General features: G+C 30.9%; 1 protein-coding gene across 2 annotated transcripts in view; it reads left to right on the top strand.

Moving 5' to 3' along the window:
* Positions 1-22,036, top strand: part of cv-c (RhoGTPase activating protein) — a 382,780-nt gene that overhangs the window by 297,608 nt on the left and 63,136 nt on the right. Inside the window, exon 9 of one of the 2 annotated variants that reach the window (XM_075292001.1) lies at positions 298-340. In XM_075292001.1, coding sequence (XP_075148116.1) covers positions 298-340 — 43 coding nt within the window. Of the gene's footprint in view, positions 1-297; positions 341-17,373; positions 17,526-22,036 lie in introns of those variants that run through there. The other variant, XM_075292002.1, reaches the window with a different exon arrangement.

The following is a 22,036-nucleotide window of genomic DNA, read 5'->3' as shown; positions in this document are numbered from 1 at the left end:
TCATCGTTTGAATTGCTAAAGTTTCCATTGCCTTCATTAAAGAAATAAAAAAATTTATTAACATGCTCCACCCTAATAATTTTGAAAGTATATTTTATTTTCATAGTACTATAGCCTCAAAGAACCTAGAGCTTATTCCTTACCCTAAACGTCCAAGGTCTAGTCATACATACATTGTTTAATATTCAATGCTTATTATAAGGATTGACTGGTGGATGCTTTGAGGCTGGGAATTTTTTTAACAAAGATTTCTACGTATTTAATTCTCTTCTTTTTTTCTTCTCTTTTCATATCTAGACATTGCGCTATTCACGTTCGCAAAGTGATCGCTATTTAGCAGGTGAGTAAAGATATTCTTTTTTTTCTGAATATATTTTTTTATGAATTCCTGTGGTCATCATAGTCATGTCAAAATGTCCTGGGTGGCGTCTAAATCTTATTTGTGTTGTTTATTTTTTTTTTTTTTTTTCTTCTACCTCTCTCATAAATCTTATTTACCATAATGAAATGTTAATAAGCATATATTTGCATTTAGTAACAAAAAAAAAAAAACTAAGTAATAATAAAAACGAGATCCTCCCATCCAACGACAACGACAGATCTTCCTTGGAGGTCTCTTTAAATGAACCGTACTTCTAGACTCCTTCAACAACTTTGAGAGCTTGACTTCATCATCAAGACCTCCAAGCGATGGTGGAATCGCCATTTGAGACACTAGCTGCCTAGTTGTTTGACTGAATCCAGCACTTGTATACAATGATTAATTATTTAATCATTTTTCAATGGTGGCTGCTATTATAGCCCAAGTCTCAAGCGTCACACAGCCATAGTTTTCAAGATATTAACTGTCAAGTAATCATACAGTCAGTTTTTTTATCTTTTTAGTTTTTCACTTCTTTGTAAACTGGTCCTTGTTTATGTCTTCTATTTGCTTTTATTTCAATGTAGGTAATCTTCATCCAATTGGTGATTGGATGCTCTACTCTATGAGATTTTAATAGATTTTGACATCAAGTTATTGCTATTATGAAAAAAAAAATGAAAGAGTTCTTTTTATTATGATTTCGATAAGAAGACACGATGGGGAAGCCATTCCATTACAGCTTTATATATACTCTATATGTAGATGTATTAATATCCTTCTACTTCTTCGGAAGATATTGAGCCTGATTCTTAATGGATTTCTTTACTCATTGTGGTTGCTTACCAAGAAAGATTAATAGATTTAAAAATTTATAATTGATTTTTTTTTCAGTTATGGTATGCTAAATTAAAAAATTAGAATTTTTTCTTCATATTCAAGATTTCTTCAACTTGTTTGTAGATTGATTAAACTTCGAGTGTGGCCGCCACCCAGTGTTAGAACTTGGCAGAAAATTGTCAAGGTCGAGAAGGAAAAAGGAAATTATGATGGTAGTACTTCCCGAATCTTTTGAGCGTTATGTTAGGCTATGTATATTGGATGTCTGTTGCTGCTTAAAAACCACTGCGATACCATAGGCGGTGAACTTTTCAATGAATGCTACCCGATTCTATTTTTAGCTCAATTAAAAGGTACCTCCAAGCCAAGTTCTAGGTTAGGTTAAAATGGCAGCCCGATTAAGATTCAGACTCACTTAGACTATTCAGTCCATTGTGATAAGTTCTAACGGGAGAAGTTTAGAAACATTCCCAATATAATCCATATTACTGGGAGGATATAAAGCACAGCTTAAAAACCTTCTACGGTTGCGTCATAGCTAACCAATGTACCGCGGTTGCTCTCATCTATTTAACGATATCAATACGTAATTTGGTTAGTTTATCTCTGAGAGTCAACCCTTTATCATATGGGAGTCAGCCTTTTCGTTCATGCAAATGAAAGTAAAGTACCGTCTTTCTGTCGAAAGTTACAATTTAGGTATTGTAATATTTTCTTTCCCATATTAGTCGCCCAACATTAATAAAGGGTGATTTGTTAAGAGCTTGATAACTTTTTTTAAAAAAAAAACGCATAAAATTTGCAAAATCTCATCGGTTCTTTATTTGAAACGTTAGATTGGTCCATGACATTTACTTTTTGAAGATAATTTCATTTAAATGTTGACCGCGGCTGCGTCTTAGGTGGTCCATTCGGAAAGTCCAATTTTGGGCAACTTTTTCGAGCATTTCGGCCGGAATAGCCCGAATTTCTTCGGAAATGTTGTCTTCCAAAGCTGGAATAGTTGCTGGCTTATTTCTGTAGACTTTAGACTTGACGTAGCCCCACAAAAAATAGTCTAAAGGCGTCAAATCGCATGATCTTGGTGGCCAACTTACCGGTCCATTTCTTGAGATGAATTGTTCTCCGAAGTTTTCCCTCAAAATGGCCATAGAATCGCGAGCTGTGTGGCATGTAGCGCCATCTTGTTGAAACCACATGTCAACCAAGTTCAGTTCTTCCATTTTTGGCAACAAAAAGTTTGTTAGCATCGAACGATAGCGATCGCCATTCACCGTAACGTTGCGTCCAACAGCATCTTTGAAAAAATACGGTCCAATGATTCCACCAGCGTACAAACCACACCAAACAGTGCATTTTTCGGGATGCATGGGCAGTTCTTGAACGGCTTCTGGTTGCTCTTCACTCCAAATGCGGCAATTTTGCTTATTTACGTAGCCATTCAACCAGAAATGAGCCTCATCGCTGAACAAAATTTGTCGATAAAAAAGCGGATTTTCTGCCAACTTTTCTAGGGCCCATTCACTGAAAATTCGACGTTGTGGCTCGTTAGTAAGTCTATTCATGATGAAATGTCAAAGCATACTGAGCATCTTTCTCTTTGACACCATGTCTGAAATCCCACGTGATCTGTCAAATACTTATGCATGAAAATCCCAACCTCAAAAGAATCACCCTTTATATTTAAGAATTTATATTTTCTACTTTGATATGCAATAAATACAAATATTTTCTGGTAATAATGTGGTCCAGCAATTATTTCTATAATTTGTACATATGAATATCTAACGCTAAGCAAGATGAGAGAGACAGAGGTTAAAAAGGTTAAAGTGGCGGCACGATATATTGTCAGACTAACTTAGACTATTCAGTCCATTGTGATAGATCCCTTGCTTCTTTGGCGAAATATGACACCACTTGCTGGGTCTTTTTAACAATATCCGATCATTATTTTGTCCGTCTGTCCGCAATTAGATTCCCGAAAAAAAAAACAACAAAACAAAAATAATGAAACTTATAGTTGTTTTCTAGGAGATGTTCAATAAAAACTCTCGCGCCTAAAGATATGCTTTAAAATTTGTGCTATATAATCTGTTGTATTAATGACGAGCTATGGCACATGAGTCTATTCGGATGGGTCGGAAAATAAAAAAATATATTTTTTTTATAGACAAACAAAACAAAAGATTATTATTTACATATTTTCGGTAAAATTTTTTGATTGGATTTTAATTTACTATTATATCGATATGATATTACATCCCTTAAAATTAGGGTCATCCATCGTGGCCGTAATTTTAATTCTATAACTTAGAGAAGTGGCATTTTTCACACACTCATAAACAAATTCACTTGAACCCAGTAAAAAAAAGCGTCCCCAAAAAAGTAGTGAAAATAATGATCGAAATTCAGTGTTTTGGAAGTGAATTAAAACATTTTATGATATTTTGCAAAATAATTTTTATAATTTTTTTAAGATTTTTAATGACGTTTGTCTGAAACGTTTGACCTCAAACATTTTCACAAATTCACAATTTGTATAGAATGGATTTAGCATTTTTTCGACAATATTTCAATAATTTGTGCAATTTTATTAATTCTTACTCTTTTTTTTTTAACCTATTTGAAACAAAAAAAAAAAAGTTAAAATTTCCCGTTAAAAATAAGAAAAAAGTGAGTTATAAAAAGTTGTGAAAATAATGATCGAAATTCAGTGTTTTGGAAGTGAATTAAAACATTTTATGATATTTTGCAAAATAATTTTTATAATTTTTTAAGATTTTTAATGACGTTTGTCTGAAACGTTTGACCTCAAACATTTTCACAAATTCACAATTTGTATAGAATGGATTTAGCATTTTTTTCGACAATATTTCAATAATTTGTGCAATTTTATTAATTCTTACTCTTTTTTTTAACCTATATGAAACAAAAAAAAATTTAAAATTTCCCGTTAAAAATAAGAAAAAAGTGAGTTATAAAAAATTTAATGAAAAGAACTTCCTGTGTAGCTAAAGTAAAAAGCATATTTGGGAGGACATCATTTGTAAGTGCTTTAAAGTTATGCCTTTGGAAGAACTTGCATTTTTATACCCTCCACCATAGGATGGGGGTATATTAACTTTGTCATTCCGTTTGTAACACATCGAAATATTGCTCTAAGACCCCATAAGGTATATATATTCTGGGTCGTGGTGAACATGTCCGTCCGTCCGTCCGTCTGTTGAAATCACGCTAACTTCCGAACGAAACAAGCTATCGACTTGAAACTTGGCACAAGTAGTTGTTATTGATGTAGGTCGGATGGTATTGCAAATGGGCCATATCGGTCCACTTTTACGTATAGCCCCCATATAAACGGACGCCCAAATTTGGCTTGCGATTGCTCTAAAAGAAGCAAATTTCATCCGATCACGCTGAAATTTGGTACATGGTGTTAGTATATGGTCTCTAACAACCATTCAAAAATTTGTTTATATCGGTCCACTTTAAGGTATAGCCCCCATATAAACGGACCCTCAAATTTGGCTTGCGATTGCTCTAAGAGAAGCAAATTTCATCCGATCTGGCTGAAATTTGGTACATGGTGTTTGTAAATGGTCTCTAACAACCATGCAAAAATTGGTCCATATCGGTCCACTTTTACGTATAGCCCCCATATAAACGGACCCCCAAATTTGGCTTGCGATTTCTCTAAGAGAAGCAAATTTCATCCGATCCGGCTGAAATTTGGTACATGGTGTTTGTATATGGTCTCTAACAATCAGGCAAAAATTTGTCCACATCGGTCCATAATTATATATAGCCCCCATATAAACCGATCCCCCGATTTGGCTAGCGGAGCCTCTAAGAGAAGCAAATTTCATCCGATCTGGCTGAAATTTGGTACATGGTGTTGGTATATGTTCTCTAATGACCATGCAAAAATTGTTCCACATCGACCCATAATTATATATAGCCCCCATATAAGCCGATCCCCAGATTTGACCTCCGGAGCCTCTTAAAGGAGCAAAATTCATCCGATTCGGTTGAAATTTGGTACGTGGTGTTAATATATGGTCTCTAACAACCATGCAAGAATTGGTCCATATCGGTCCATAATTATATATAGCCCCCATATAAATCGATCCCCAGATTTGTCCTCCGGAGCCTCTTGGAGGAGCAAAATTCATCCGATCCGGTTGAAATTTGGAACATGGTAATAGTATAAGGCCGCTAATAACCATGCCAAAATTGGTCCACATCGGTCTATAGTTATATATAGCCAATCCCCAATCACACAAAAATTGGTCCATATCGGTTCATAATCATGGTTGCCACTCGAGCCAAAAATAATCTACCAAAATTTTATTTTTATAGAAAACATTGTCAAAATGTTATTTCTATAGAAAATTTTTTCAAATTTTATTTCTATAGAAAATTTTGTCAAAATTTTACTTCTATAGAATATGTTGTCAAAATTTTATTTTGTCAAAATTTTATTTCTATAGAAACTTTAAACTTAATTATATACGTGTTTAATCGGCCTTTTTAGTTTAATATATACTAGGTATGGACTATGTGGTATATATTACGGTGTTAGGAAGTTTTAAGATACCTTGCCATCGGCTTCAGTAGAAGTTTCTACGCAATCCATGGTGGAGGGTACATAAGCTTCGGCCTGGTCGAACTTACGGCCGTATATACTTGTTTTTTTTTTTTTTTTTTTTTGCTGGGATTCAATCATTTTAATTTTCTCTTAAGGATTTTGGTATCGATTGCGAGGCAAAGAAGCTACTGAAATTTAATCTCAAGATTAAATTGGTGAACTTAGTGGCACTTATGATGTTAAGAGTTTAATAAAGCTCTCGATTTAATCCTGCTCATGTTGCCAGTCCAGGTCCCTCAGGTAAATAACTAATAAACTTATTCGCTAGTCACGGAATTTCTGGTGATTCACGACATTTCTAATCGTGAGTGTGAGTCTTTAAAAGATTTCCGTGCCTGAGTGTGTGTGTGTGAGTACAACTTTTCTTTTCGTGAGCGCTAGTCCCACCAAAAAAAATATCGTGCATGAGTGTGGGTGAGTAAGATTTTTCCGTCGAGAGTGTGCGTGAAATATTAAATATTACTCACGTGCATACCTCTACTTCAAGGATATACATCATTAACGAACGGACACAAACTTTAAAGATTCGTGTCCTAAATTTAAAGAAAATAATTCATAAAGCCTTTCTTTTAATTAATTTTTTTTACACTTTTCTTTAATCATATCCATGTAAGTCGAAAAACTTTGTTGTTAGTACCGTTCACATTTAATATCACAATTTATTATGGTTTTATTTTTTTTAATAAATAAATAAAAAATGTCTTTACTTTAAAGAAATTTGTTTTTAATATTCGTATTCTAGAATTTAGGTTGCATAATACATATTTAATATTAGGTCACTATTTCTTTCAGCGTCAAGCCTCTCAAGCTTTGATATATTATCACATTAAAAGTAACATAACGTAAGTGGTAACTTCCCAAATATCGGATACATTTGAGTCTCAATTTTTTATCCATAGATATTGGAATCTTCATCCAAATTGCCAGAATTTTTGCAGTCTAATGCTATTTTAGACCAATGGTTAGGTGTAGGGGCGAACATTTATTTAAGGCGGGAGTCAGCTAATTATATGGCCTCCCCTGTCGACGAAGATTTCTTCTCAGCGAACTCAGTGTTTGAGATCTGAGTACTGGAAATAGGCGCCCCATCTGAAGAAAATAACAGATGTTGTAATATTTCGAATTCATAGAAATATGAAGGAGGTGCGCTAAAATTTGACTATATTTTGTTATATCAAGGACCAATATTTCTATTAGTTTCACTAACTTCTATACCAAAGCCATATTTCCTTAATAATAAACATTAACTATCCATATCCAAATATCCTATTTTATAATCCGATAATTGAAATTAACAAAACGAAATTGTACAACTTGTTTTATTGATTTTATAATTGACACCTTTTCTGCCCAATCAAATATATATAATTTAGCTCTACATTGTTTATTAATATTCCATTTACTTCCGAGTTCTGTGGCGTCAATATTCAATAGCTTTTTTTTGGTATCCAAATGTGAGCGATGATATAATTGATTTATAAATAAAATTTGTCAATCAACGCAGTTGGGCGTTTCTTTCTTTGGAATCGGGGAAAATCTGTCACACAAAAAAAAAAAAACTTTTTAATGCTTTGTCTTCACACATTCAATTATTCAAAGATGATTAATACATGTATTGACATTATTTCCATATTCATTGCAATTCAATGAGAAAAATTATTATGAAAATGCGAACAATTTTTTCATATCGAAATTGAACATAAAACAAAGAAAACAAACGATTATTATGTAAATCGAACGATTGAGAAAAAAAAGAAGGGAACACCTCATATGACTGTTATATTGAAATTTAAACATATCTAGTGTTTGGAGAATACAATTAAAATTCACTCTCTATCACCTTTTATAGGACTCTCGTTTTTTAACCTTTTTTTTAATATTTACAAAAAAAAACATTTTGCCTGATTAAAACCATGTGTCTGCAAATATTGACATCTATGAATATCCAAAGAACGACAACAAGAGTATGGTGTTGGAAAACATTGTTGTGTAGGTGTTATTTATCTTTGGAAACCCCATCTGGCTATAATTTCATTGATTGGTATTCTTTTTTCGTGAAACTTAAGTTCATCACTTGTATGAAAAAAAAAAAAAAACACAAAAATGTCATGGGAAAAAACTATCTGACGGTCTTGTCAATACTCGAATGACTGATGTTCATATCGGTCAATTCAAGCTACTGGTCCACTTCGTTGGTCCTTGCCATTTTTTGTTTGTATTCGCTATAGATGTGAGAGAAAGCAAATTAAATTGCCTACAGTATCCTTAATAATGGAGAATGACCACAAGGATACTTTTGTTGGATTTTGTATGTGCTTTCTTTCTTTTTTTTTTGTAACTGTTGCAACCTTTTATGATGACGTTGATGATGATGAAGAGAAAGCAATATTATTGTTAACGATTTTTTTTTTTTTGCCATCAAGGTATAAAGTAAGAGGGGTCGTAAATAAACTTAATTTTAATTATTTTTTTTAAATGACTCTCGAATTTAATTAACCAAAAAATTGATAATTTTTCTTCCATAAAAAGTTTTATTTTATACGATGACTAAACGCATTTTTTCGCCTCCAAAAAGCAACCCGCCTTAATGTCTAGGACAATCATGGTGGGGAAAAGCATATGTCTACTAGAGTACAAGTATTGAAATCAAATGAAATTACTACATATGGGGATTATGAATGTAAAAGTGTAAACGTGGCAAATATACAGGGTGTGGCAAAAGAAATGAAACTTTATATGTATTAATTAATTCGAAAGAAAACTAGTCACTCGAAATCGAATGAAATTCGTTTTTTTTTTCAGTTTTGAAATTTCGTTTCGTTGGTATGAGAATACATTGAATGCAAAACTAAGTATTTTCAAGTTTATGGCCTGAGAATTCATTCAAATTTTAAATTTTTTCTCTACCCGATAAAAGCTATGAAGTGACTTGCATTTCGAAATAGGATAAAGTCAATTCTCATTCGTTTGGAATACGAAAGAAAGCTTCCTTATAAGATTGAAAGTCGACTTTTCAAAAATTTTTAAACTATTACGTGCAGACTTTTCGACTTTATAAAATTTTGAAAAAGTCGATTTTCGAATTTTGCAATTATTAAAAAGTTTACTTGCACGACTTTCGACTCTGTACTGAGTTGTTAGCATAAATAGGGTTACAGCACATTCAATTCAAAACCGACTTTTCAATTATTTTACTATAGCTCGATACTGATCACTACCAGTCGATTCTAGTCAATCAGTATCAAAAGTCGATTAGACTATTTTGAAGGTTGCAACGAGTCAACTTCGGCTGTCAAAATGACGATTAGTCGAAAATCTGATATTCAGCTTTTGTATCCCCAGTACACCCTCAAAAAATAATCGCTTCTGTAACATATACCCCAAACATATTTTGCTTCAAGCATATATATTTTCAGGATTGGTCCAAACAAAATATTGTTTGTGTTGTTCAAACATATTATGTTTCACCTTCGCCATACACTGGTAGAAAAAAAATTTTAATGAAATTTTCTTTGTGTGGATATATTTTTAAGGCGCCAATTGGTTACTTCCATTATTTTACTTTGCAGCATACTCTCTAGGTCTCTCTTTCTAAACTCATCTATATTTATAGGCTATTTCTAAATTAATATATGTTTGCATCTAAGCATATTATATTTACAAACATTTTATGTACCAAACGTAATATGTTCTAACATATTAACATATATGTCCCAAACATGTTATGGTAGTTTATTACGATTATATGGTTGCACTTAAAAATATTGCGTTAAAAAATTTGATTTCCTTCATATCATATTTTTAATTAAACATTAGATAATATATAAATATAAGAAACTAGTAAGTTGACTTTATTTACTTATTTCAATTAATTTTCTTTTATTAAATTAAGTTGATTTTGATTGAGGAACTCAAAAATTAGAAGCTTGATTGGAAAATTTATTTTTTTATATAAAACTATCATTTGTTAAGCTAGAACTATTATTGAGCAATTGCAAGAAATAATTGAATTTAATATTAATTTTATTTTTGATTAAATTAAAACATCAGTTGGATCAATTAAATTAGAATCATTAATTTAAAAAGTTTTAATTTCAATCAACTGTTAATTGGGGTAGTTGTAGTTTTTTAAACTAACCAATAAACTAAAAAAATAATTAAATAAAAATAAAACAAAAAATTATAAAAAAAAAAAAAATATATATATATATATATATATATATATATATATATATATATATATATATATATATATATATATATATATATATATATATATATATATATATATATATATATATATATATATATATATATATATATATATATATATATATATATATATATATATATATATATATATATATATATATATATATATATATATATATATATATATATATATATATATATATATATATATATATATATATATATATATATATATATATATATATATATATATATATATATATATATATATATATATATATATATATATATATATATATATATATATATATATATATATATATATATATATATATATATATCATAGGATTTTTTTATTTCATTAAAAAAGGTTGTATAATTATAGATTTTAAACATAAATTTTTTATTCGATTAAAACGATTATTATATTATATCATTTTTTAATGAGCACCTATTCAGCTTTAATATTTTTTATTTGAAAAAATTTTGGTGGCATTATTTACTGCAAAAACTGAATCATCCCTACGGGAAATTGGTGCAAATTGCTACTGACGGACCTATCGCAGAACTGGTACCGCTGATCTAGTTTGTCGCAGTTTTTAAATAGTGATAATTTAATGATTTCCATACTCGCTTAATATAAAAATCTTATTGGATCTACACATTTAGTGAAGTAGAATTTCCAGAATAACCTATTGTTCAATATTTTTCAAATCCTGTGCTTGATCCATTTTCCGTAGGGGTTTTATACAGATTCGATTTATTAATTTACTACGATCCAATTTTTATCTTGTCTTTATCGGATATTATAATCGAGTCACAAACAGAAGGGCAAAATTCCCATTTAGCCTGTGCTGGTATACCATAAAAAGAATTCTATTAAATTATCCATATCCTATAAATGAAATATCAGTATATAACTAAAAATGTCTCACACAATAGCTTATATAATAATAGTTTGTGTATATCCACTCTCTCTTTCTCTCTCTCATTTCATCCATCTCACCCTGTCTATGTAATCTTCACATTGATTGATTGACCTGAAGCTGTTCGTAATTGTTTCGTCTGTAAATATATGCCATACTACAATTTTGCCAATATTACTTTTCCTTTTCATTACATTATTCTCATAGTGACGTCAGAGAATCGAGATTACAAAAGTATAACAGGTTATTTGAATCCTCCGCCTGTAAGTTGATGAACAGCAGGAATGTTGTATTGAAGTTGATATGTGTAGAACGCAGTAAATCTTTTTTGTTGGATAATTAAGTTGCAAACGTGAATTGAGAATATATAACAGGTTCGCTTATAAGTCCTCGGTTTGACACATAGATGGCGTCGCTAGTATTAAATGCATATTATTTTTATATAGTACCAACCTTCAAATGATTCGTGTCAAAATTTGACGTCTGTAAGTCATTTAGTTTGTGATATAGAGCGTCTTTTGTGAAGCAACTTTTGTTATTGTGAAAAAAATGGAAAAAAAGGAATTTCGTGTTTTGATAAAATACTGTTTTCTGAAGGGAAAAAATACGGTGGAAGCAAAAACTTGGCTTGATAATGAGTTTCCGGACTCTGCCCCAGGGAAATCAACAATAATTGATTGGTATGCAAAATTCAAGTGTGGTGAAATGAGCACGGAGGACGGTGAACGCAGTGGACGCGCGAAAGAGGTGGTTACCGACGAAAACATAAAAAAAAATCCACAAAATGATTTTGAATGACCGTAAAATGAAGTTGATCGAGATAGCAGAGGCCTTAAAGATATCAAAGGAACGTGTTGGTCATATCATTCATCAATATTTGGATATGCGGAAGCTCTGTGCAAAATGGGTGCCGCGCGAGCTCACATTTGACCAAAAACAACGTGTTGATGATTCTGAGCGGTGTTTGCAGCTGTTAACTCGTAATACACCCGAGTTTTTCCGTCGATATGTGACAATGGATGAAACATGGCTCCATCACTACACTCCTGAGTCCAATCGACAGTCGGCTGAGTGGACCGCAACCGGTGAACCGTCTACGAAGCGTGGAAATACTCAAAATTCCGCTGGCAAAGTAATGGCCTCTGTTTTTTGGGATGCGCATGGAATAATTTTTATCGATTGTTTTGAGAAGGGAAAAACCATAAACAGTGACTATTATATGACGTTATTGGAGCGTTTTAAGGTCAAAATCGCGGCAAAACGGCCCCATATGAGGAAGAAAAAAGTGTTGTTCCACCAAGACAACGCACCGTGCCACATTGAGAACGATGGCAAAAATTCATGAATTGGGCTTCGAATTGCTTCCCCACCTACCGTATTCTCCAGATCTGGCCCCCAGCGACTTTTTCTTGTTCTCAGACCTCAAAAGGATGCTCGCAGGGAAAAAAAAATTGGCTGCAATGAAGATGTGATCGCCGAAACTGAGGCCTATTTTGAGGCAAAACCGAAGGAGTACTACCAATATGGTATGAAAAAATTGGAAAGTCGTTATAATCGTTGTATCGTTCTTGAAGGGAACTATGTTGAATAATAAAAACAAATTTTGACAAAAAATGTGTTTTTCTTTGTTAGACCGGGGACTTATCAGCCAACCTGTTATTTCAATTTTGTCGACAAAAGTCTAAATTCATTCTAGAAAAATTGCGAATTTTAGAAAATATTTGGAGTGAAATTTTTCAGAGGGCGTTAGAATGCATTAAAAATTGACTAAATATTACATTTTTCAATTCACATCCAAAACATCGAATTCGAATCATACCTTAAGAAGTGATGCAAATTCACTGTAACGCCTGTTGAAATGGTGGACACCAGTCGTAGGACAAGCCCATGTTAAATTTTACATAACTTCCGGATCCAAAAAGAACATTTTCATTAAATTTTTGGAGACGCTTTCTTTGCTGGGTAGTAAAGTTCCCATTTCCATTTCCAAAGTTGTTTTTTGTATTCTTATTGGCACTTGTATAGACAGATCTTTTTATTTGACTTCTTGAGTATCAAGTATCTGTTAGTTTTATGTGAAAGAACACTAGATTCTGTATTGGTTCATTATTTGATATCTCCTGACACATTTGGTATTTTATTCAAACACAAAACCAATTTTTTTTATATACACAGAAAAAAAGTTCACAAAAATTTTTCCAATTAAAATTTTAATTGAGTATTAAAAAATATTCTATTAAAAATTTAATTGATTCAAAAATTTTTTTAATTGGAACAAAAATTAATAGTATCAATTAATTTTTTAATTGAATCAATTAATTTTTTAATTGACTTTTAATTAATTTTTCACTTGATACTATCATTTCTGTGATTGAAGACATTTCAATTAAAAAATGAATTGGATCAATTAATTTCGTGATTGAATCAGAATTTTTTGTGTGTGTGTATCCATACTGGTCCATGTTTTCATAAAGCATACGTATAGAATGCCATGATTTTACTTTCTAAGCATCTAAAAACCGTAATTTTCAACAGAAATACTAACCTATATGTGCATATTCACACTGCTATGCAATGGAACGAATGTTTCTGTTTTTGATATAATTTCTAATTAGGCGATTTATCATTCTATTCATCTTGTTAGTTTACTAACAATCGCATATCCAAAATTTGAAATCTTAAAAAGATACACATGAAAAACCGCTCATTTTTAGATATACTTATTGACCATATACTAGAGATTTTAACTGTCATGCCGCAGACTGAAATTATTAAAGACTTACACACTAATAATACAAATTCTTGGTAATTTTAAATAACCCCTCTGAAGAGATACTTAAATTAAATTTCTATACTTTGTAGTTGACAACAATGTCCACAGTATTACAACGTTGTCGAAGATTTTATAACAGATAAAATCTATTTATACTTAGACGAACGATTAAAAAATAAAAATCTATTTCATATTAATAGCTGCAAAAGCACCCACTTACACATACACAAAGTTGTACAATGGCTATGACATATTTAGCATCATAGCATCATATCTACCTCAAACAGTTTTAGATTGACTAATTCCCCTAGTTAACGAACTAGCTTAAGATAAACACACATATCCAGTAACCATTTGTACTGCCCCTCTTCATAATAGAAATAGTCTACAACCTATTTACCACCTAACGTATACGTTATGTCTCCCCGTGTGTTTTCATTCATTGCCATCAAGTATACGTCTAAATGTACTACATTTGACAGTTGGCTATCCATCCAGCGTCTAACACTTGTTAACTCTCTAAGGCGTTAAACGGCTGCCACAGTCATTTATTCGTGACAACATCGAATATAAATTCGAATTCGAAACGAGTACAAATGAAACGATGCCAATATGGCACACGACTAAAAACGATGACGATGCTAGACAACGACAAGCAAGTGAGCAAGCAGGCAAGCCACATAACACAAAAATAATGACGACGACCTCTTCTGTTTGTAAATGGGAGAACTTGGAGATGGGAGAGAACACGATAATGATGAACGTAAGCACGAGTCTGTTTTAAAAGCATAATAATGATGAATGCTAACCCGCATCTCATTAAGAGTTTGTTTGTCATTATGACTTTGGGGGCAATGTTAATTATGATGTGATAATGGGGATGATTCTAGTTCAACTAGCCTGAAACTAAACTGTTGCTCATCTTTATTAGAATGGCGACGTTGCTTTCACTGAAAGCTACGATAATGATTGTGATAATAATGTCCATTAGCACTTTTTGTTTTCTGTTGTGGAAGGCCATTGTTTGAGTTTTTGTTATGAAGTGGTGAAATATTGTACTGTGTGGCCATTTTATGTTTTATTTTAGGTTTACCTAACAATATAGACAACTCGACAGGCTCTATTATGTTATTGATTCTAAAGGGTTACCAAATGAGGAAGGAAAAAATGCTTTGCCCAGGAACGATTTTTTTTTTGAGGAAATAACAGTAGTCAAAGGGTCAAAACTAAATTTAAAACTAAAATTAAATTTAAAATTAAAATTAAAACTAAAATTAAATTAAAGTTAAAATTAAAATTAAAATTAAAATAAAATTACAATTACAATTACAATTAAAATTAAAATTAAAATTAAAATTAAAATTAAAATTAAAATTAAAATTAAAATTAAAATTAAAATTAAAATTAAAATTAAAATTAAAATTAAAATTAAAATTAAAATTAAAATCAAAATTAAAATTAAAATGAAAATGAACATGAAAATTAAATAAAATTAAAATTAAAATTAAAATTAAAATTAAAATTAAAATTAAAATTAAAATTAAAATTAACATTAAAACTAAAATTAACATTAACATTAAAACTAAAACTAAAATTAAAATTAAATTAAAGTTAAAATTAAATTTAAAAATAAAAATAAAATTAAATTTAAAATTTAAATTTAAATTAAAAATTAAAAATTAAAAATAAAATTAAAAATATAAGTAAAAGTAAAAGTAAAATTAAAATTAAATTAACGTTAAAATTAAATTTAAAAATAAAAATAAAAATAAAATTAAATTCAAAATTAAAATTAAAAATAAAATTAAAATTAAAACTAAAACTAAAATTAAAATTAAATTAAACATTAAAATAAAATTAACATTCCAGAAATTCAATTTAGTTCCAACCAATCATTCATTTCATTGGAAAATATACTACATCTTCGAAACTCCTTACATGCTAGCCTAATAAGCTAATACGTTTATATTTCTCCGCTATACTACTCATCAATGGCAATGAATTTATGATTAACTCACATATTTCTGTGATTTGAATATAATAAAAATATAGGTACCACGTCTTTTTTTGTTGGAATGCGACGTTTCTAACCACAAAATAAAGATAGTATCTCATGCCATCATGCTGAGAATATTTTTAAATTTATATTTTTTCTATTATTCCATTGAGAATACCCTGTTACTGTTTGTTGCCACCCATTGGTGGTGAACATAAACACTTTGCATGTCGAATAGCATCAACAGCATCGACAGCAACAGCATTTACAACAAAAATAATAATAATGACGAAGGCACGTAAGTAGACAACATTTTCCCAATGGATGATTTTACTTTCTACTATGTTCAGGGATCTCCTTCAGTACGGACGTAGGATTCATTGAGGAAAGTAACAGTAATGCGGAGATTTTAGAACGAAAACTCAAACATATCTTCATAGATTCTCCCTGTTATTCAATCCTGTACAATGTGTTGGTCTCTCGGTCGATTGTACATCGGTTATTCATTGTCTATGAGTGCGTTTCTGAATATTCGTCGTGTGCGTGTATAAAGTATTTATGAATGTGTGTGTGTGTTTGAGTGAATGAAGATGACTGTGAGAGTGCATAGCATAGATATTTGCACGGCATTTTACCGTAACAATGTGGCAAGTTCATTAGTAGTGCCACAGGCTTCACAGGTAACAGACGTAATGTTATTATTAAAGTGAATGTTATCTAAAGTGTTGATCGGTGACATATACACACACACATAGATACAAAGAGAGGATTTAAGAGAGTTAGAAGACAATAGTAATGTAATATAGTGTGGAGTACAGTGTTTACATTGATGAGCATATAGAGATGTTAATGTTTACGATGATGATCAATTCCCATACATAGAGGAAACAAAAACAAGTGTCAACAATAATTTCCTGTTGAAAACAAAAACACAACGGGTGACGATGAACATTTATTGTTTTATGTAAACCCCAAATGAAGTCTGTAAATTCGAATTAAACAAAACATCATAATGGCTAAAATGAACAGATGAGTTAAAACAACGAGTGGACTCGACAACATCGCGAAAGTTGTGAGTAACAGCGGTTCAATGTAATACAACAATACTATACATCAAATAAACCTGGTAATAGCGGTAATATTACCTACAGAAAAAAGTGGCTTTTATCAAAACGAAAAATTTGTGAAGTGATTTTATTGTTCAATATAAAATTTTGAAAAAAAAGAAAATTACAACATTTTTCGCTGGAAAACCAAAATATCTCAAAATATTTAGAAATTATAAAATAATTAATAATAAGCTGCCGAAAAAATAAACAATATTTTCTCGTTGAGTTTATATTTGTTTACAACAAAGATTTGTTTACAACATTTTACTTATTGCAATATACTACGGGAAAACGCACCAGGGAAAACAAGAAGAAAATTTCACAACATTCCCCCCTGGTTTCTTCAGCTTCAATGACAGCCAACCATTTGTCATTTGTCAAAATGCCCTGTCAAAATGCAATTGAGTGAAAAGCTTTTTGTAAAAAATATAAAATATTGCTAAACACTTCTCGTTATTAACAATCAATATTCAGCAGTTTTTTTTAATATTTTGATCATTTGTGAAGCGCCCCAGGCATCATCTGTCAAAATGCAGCGTCGTATGTCCATAACAATACGTGAATATAAATTTTTTCGTAGTTTTTCACAAAAATTCGAAAATTGGCCAAAACGTAAAGCGGAAGCGATATGGCGTAAAATGCGTGAAAGGAAAATTGCAGGTAAAATATATTGAATTGGTAAATTCACCAAAGTATATATTATTTTCATTATACACAGTGGTATCGAAGGGAAATGTTATGGGAGGAAAATCGTCTGTGTTGACTACACATTTAATTTTTTTTAAAGTGAATTAATTTTGTTATTATTGAGGCAAATAAAAATTTACAATAAAATATTTTTTCACAGAGATATATCGAAACGTTCGGTTGGATGCTGATCCAATGCTATTTTGATTTCGGCTTAGCATCCCATACATATAATTAAACCATGTGAGTAACGATTTTTAGAAAAAATCGAGGCTCGACATCAAAATGACTACAGCTGAAATAAAAGTATGATCCAAATTTGTGGCAAAAACAGGATGAATGGGTGCTATATGATAAACACCAGATACCAAACTTCAGTCAAATCGGATGAAAATTACAATTACCACGTGCTTAAAATAAATACCGAGATCGCTGTACATTGAAGTTATGCGAAATATGCTCTCCACGATCGTTTGAAAAGCCTACTATCGCAGCTATCCCCTACATTGACGTCTAAATTTCAGCCAAGTTAAGCAGGCATAATCTGTGGTGGCGTCGAATAGTTGGCGGTAGCTAAAATTGGCGCTACTAGTCGACTTCATTCTCTACTTACAACCACGTTGAAACTAATTTTTGACAATAGTCAGAAAAGAAAATGAGTCGTAGTACACAGCATCCAAAAGCTTCTTGATTTTGCTCGATCAGGATTTTTTTAAAACGCCAACCCAGTAGTTAAGACACCCGGTCACCAAATGTTGTATCGGTGCTGGTGACATTTTTTGCAGCTCTTTGATGTCAACACAACGAGGGGACATATTTGCAGCGATAAATCTTCTAATATGCCAGCAAAAAAAAAGTATGCTCAAAAAACAATTAAAATGTTCTTTTTGGATTCGGAATTGGTGCAAATTTAGCTCAGAAACAATTAATTTTACATGGGCTTGTCATAGGATGGAAGTCATCCTTTTAATCACCAGCATTGATTTTGCATTAGTTGTTCAAGTATGATGATATTTCCGTATTTTGGATTTGAAAAAAAATAAGGGAAAACATAAAAAAATCCTCCTAATTTGTTCTACTTGTATCTCTACGTATTTAAGAATTTTTTGCTGGGATGTCCATAACGTTATGAGTGTCAATCGTATCTTTACATAGTCATGCTATTTATAACCCCAGCATTTCGCTCACAATCCCTCCTCAGGAAACATTTCTTCAAAAAATATACGAAATTTCAGTTGGTCGAACAAATCTATAAACCCCAAAAACAAAGAAATTTATTTGTCCACTATTAAATTAAAAAGCTATTGACCGATTTCGAAACTTGTGTGTAGACTTCTATCTACCTTATACCAGGTTTTCATTGCACAGACACTTGCACTTCTGTGTATTTGTTGTTTGTGGAGTGAAAGTGTAAAATATTCTACTATTCCCTGTTTTGCTTTTAATAACACCCAAAATCTATTTCAAATTTACTACAATTAGCAACAGGTATTGGAAATGGATAATTTTACTAAGTGCTTTCTTTTCGATTTTGTTTACATTTCTTGCTTTCTTTGTTGCTATCTTAATGTAGATGTGCTCCTTATTCACAAACTTGTATTTGTATTCACTGACTAGAGATATTTGTTTATTTCTCACCTTCTCTAAATGGTCGAGAATTATTTATATTTCTGTGGCGATTTAAATTTGCTTTGATAGTATTCTCAATTATGAAAATAATTTTATTAAAGTGTATTTTGAAAGATTTAATCCACTTGGGAATTTGTTTTTGCGGTCTATCTATGGGATCTTAATACACTCGAAAAAAAATGTTGTTCTATAAGGTAATGCCATCACTTCCAAGTGTATGCTGTAAGAATACAACAATGGGAAAGAACCCGCAAATAGATGAATCAGTTTATTTTAGATTTTTCATGAATGTGAGGAAGCACCTAATAGTGCTATAATTTCTGTGAGATGTTGGCAACTAACATTACTAATAATTGAGTTAGTGCTAACGAGAGAGGAAACAGAGTGGAGAGTTTTTTACTTTGCCGTTACTGTAAAAACACTTCAACTCCATTACATTGACTTTTTGGTTTCCTTTTATGATTAATGAGTTATTGATTATGGCAGAGAGGAAAGCATTCTCTTCTCTTTTATAAAAACTATTGACTTGAACATATCGTTTCCATGAGACAGCAGAATACTCTTTTTATATAGTAGTCACCTGAAGATATCGTTTTTTATGATAATTGCATTATTGATTAAGTGAGATTAAGGAGGCAGAAGAATATTCTCTTTATATGACATGTATTGACTTGAAGATTTCATTTTCAAGATAATGGGATTAATGATTAAGGGAGAGTACTTTTTTCTCCATTCTAAAACTCCTTTAACTCAATTATATTTACAATGGCAAATCTTTTCAAAATGTTCTAACTATGGTATTTTCTGTTAGGTCTACCATTATAATAGTCTTCATTATCATCAACAAACCAGATAAATTATTAAAACTGATTCCTATATTTCAACACTTATATCAAAGATTCATAAAATTCCATGATCTATAGACAATTGAACAATTTACTTATAAATAGTATTCCGTCTGGATCATATCATTTATAGTCCATATAGATAGAAACGAAAGGAAATATTTATTACGAATTTGTAGGTGAACAAGATATTATCAATATAAATTTTTTTTCACATAATTCTTATTTGCACATACATATACTACATACATTTACACATACTTACATATATCAATATGCATTTAAATTGGGTAGAATGAATCGTCATCTACAATAAGAAAACAAATAAGATAAAATAATTATTGTATAATTTCTGAATATAGGTAATTGTGTTTTTGTTTGTGTCCTTATAATAGCTATTAAGAAAAAAAATCAAAACAAAAGGAAAAAAATCAAAAAACAAATTGTATGATGACAAAGATGACTCAAATCAAAAATTCATTCACATTGGAAGAAAGAATAAATAAAAAAAAAAACAAAAACAAAACAAACAAACCACACTACTCATTATAAAAAAAAAAAACATATAAAAATACTTACTTATGTATACGCAAAAGACAATACATCCTTTCATTTTTTTTTTCAAATATTATTAAATATACTTATAGGTGTTGTTTATATTCGTGCATAACCTCTTCCTTCTATTTCTTTTGTGAATTGGATTTCGACATTATTCAGGGAAAATCTAACTTCCTACAGTCGCTGGATAGTAGATACAGTGGCTTCAGTTACACAATAGCCCACTATACGCTTTGTTCCATATTTCAAAATTGTATGACCTAAAGATAATCTAGGTTAGGTAAGAAAAATTTAGTTCATCAAACTTTTTAATACCTCTGGTGAATTTTTCACTCTTTGATTGTAATTTGGGGCCCATTAAAAAAATTGCTGACCCTATTTTACTATTCTGAGTAAATGATAGTAACCCGAGTAAAAATTGGAGGATCAGATTTGATACATATCCGAGCAGATATGAAGGGATATGCAAAAAACAATATTTTTGCCTTAAATCACATAAATGATAGTATCAATTAAAAAATTAATTGATCCAATTAAAAATTGATTGATACTATTAATTTTTGTGATTGATTTTTGTTTCAATTAAAAAAATCTGTTGAATCAATTAAATTTTTAATTGAATATTTTTTAAGACTCAATTAAGATTTTAATTGGAAAAATGTTCGTGAATGTTTTTTTTTTTTTTATATGAGCAGATATAATATTACAACTGACAGTATCTGATGTTATATCTAATCATATCTCTATCATTGGATGTAGATCTACTCATCTAAATTTCGCGCGGAATTCCATAGGTCGTATTTTTTTCTACACTCAAAACAAATTTTTTTGTCCTCCCTTAAAGATTTTGGTATTGATTCCGAACCAAAAATAGGGTTTCTTTAAAATAAAGACATTATTTAGGGACCTCTCTGTCTTTAAATCTAGGATCAATAAAATTAAAATTTGATACAAATTTCATTCAACGAATTTTCATTCTCTGTTTGCGTCTTCAAAGACCTGCGGCTTTAACAACACTTGTTTCCTAAATGTAATGAAAAAAAAAATTGAAGCAAAGAGAGTATAAACTTTGTTTTAATTAATATGTTATTAACAGGTTGGCTGATAAGTCACCGGTCTAACAAAGAAAACACATTTTTTTGTCAAAATTCGTTTTTATTATTCAACATAGTTCCCTTCAAGAGCGATACAACGATTATAACGACCTTCCATTTTTTTGATACCATTTTGGTAGTACTCCTTCGGTTTTGCCTCAAAATAGGCCTCAGTTTCGGCGATCACCTCTTCATTGCAGCCAAATTTTTTCCCTGCGAGCATCCTTTTGAGGTCTGAGAACAAGAAAAAGTCGCTGGGGGCCAGATCTGGAGAATACGGTGGGTGGGGAAGCAATTCGGAGCCCAATTCATGAATTTTTGCCATCGTTCTCATTGACTTGTGCCACGGTGCGTTGTC

This window comes from Haematobia irritans, chromosome 1 (genome assembly GCF_050003625.1).
Source record: "Haematobia irritans isolate KBUSLIRL chromosome 1, ASM5000362v1, whole genome shotgun sequence".
In the NCBI taxonomy this organism is placed as follows: Eukaryota; Metazoa; Arthropoda; class Insecta; order Diptera; family Muscidae; genus Haematobia; species Haematobia irritans.
Note: the sequence above shows the minus strand (reverse complement) of the source record. Positions and strands in the feature narration are given on the sequence as shown.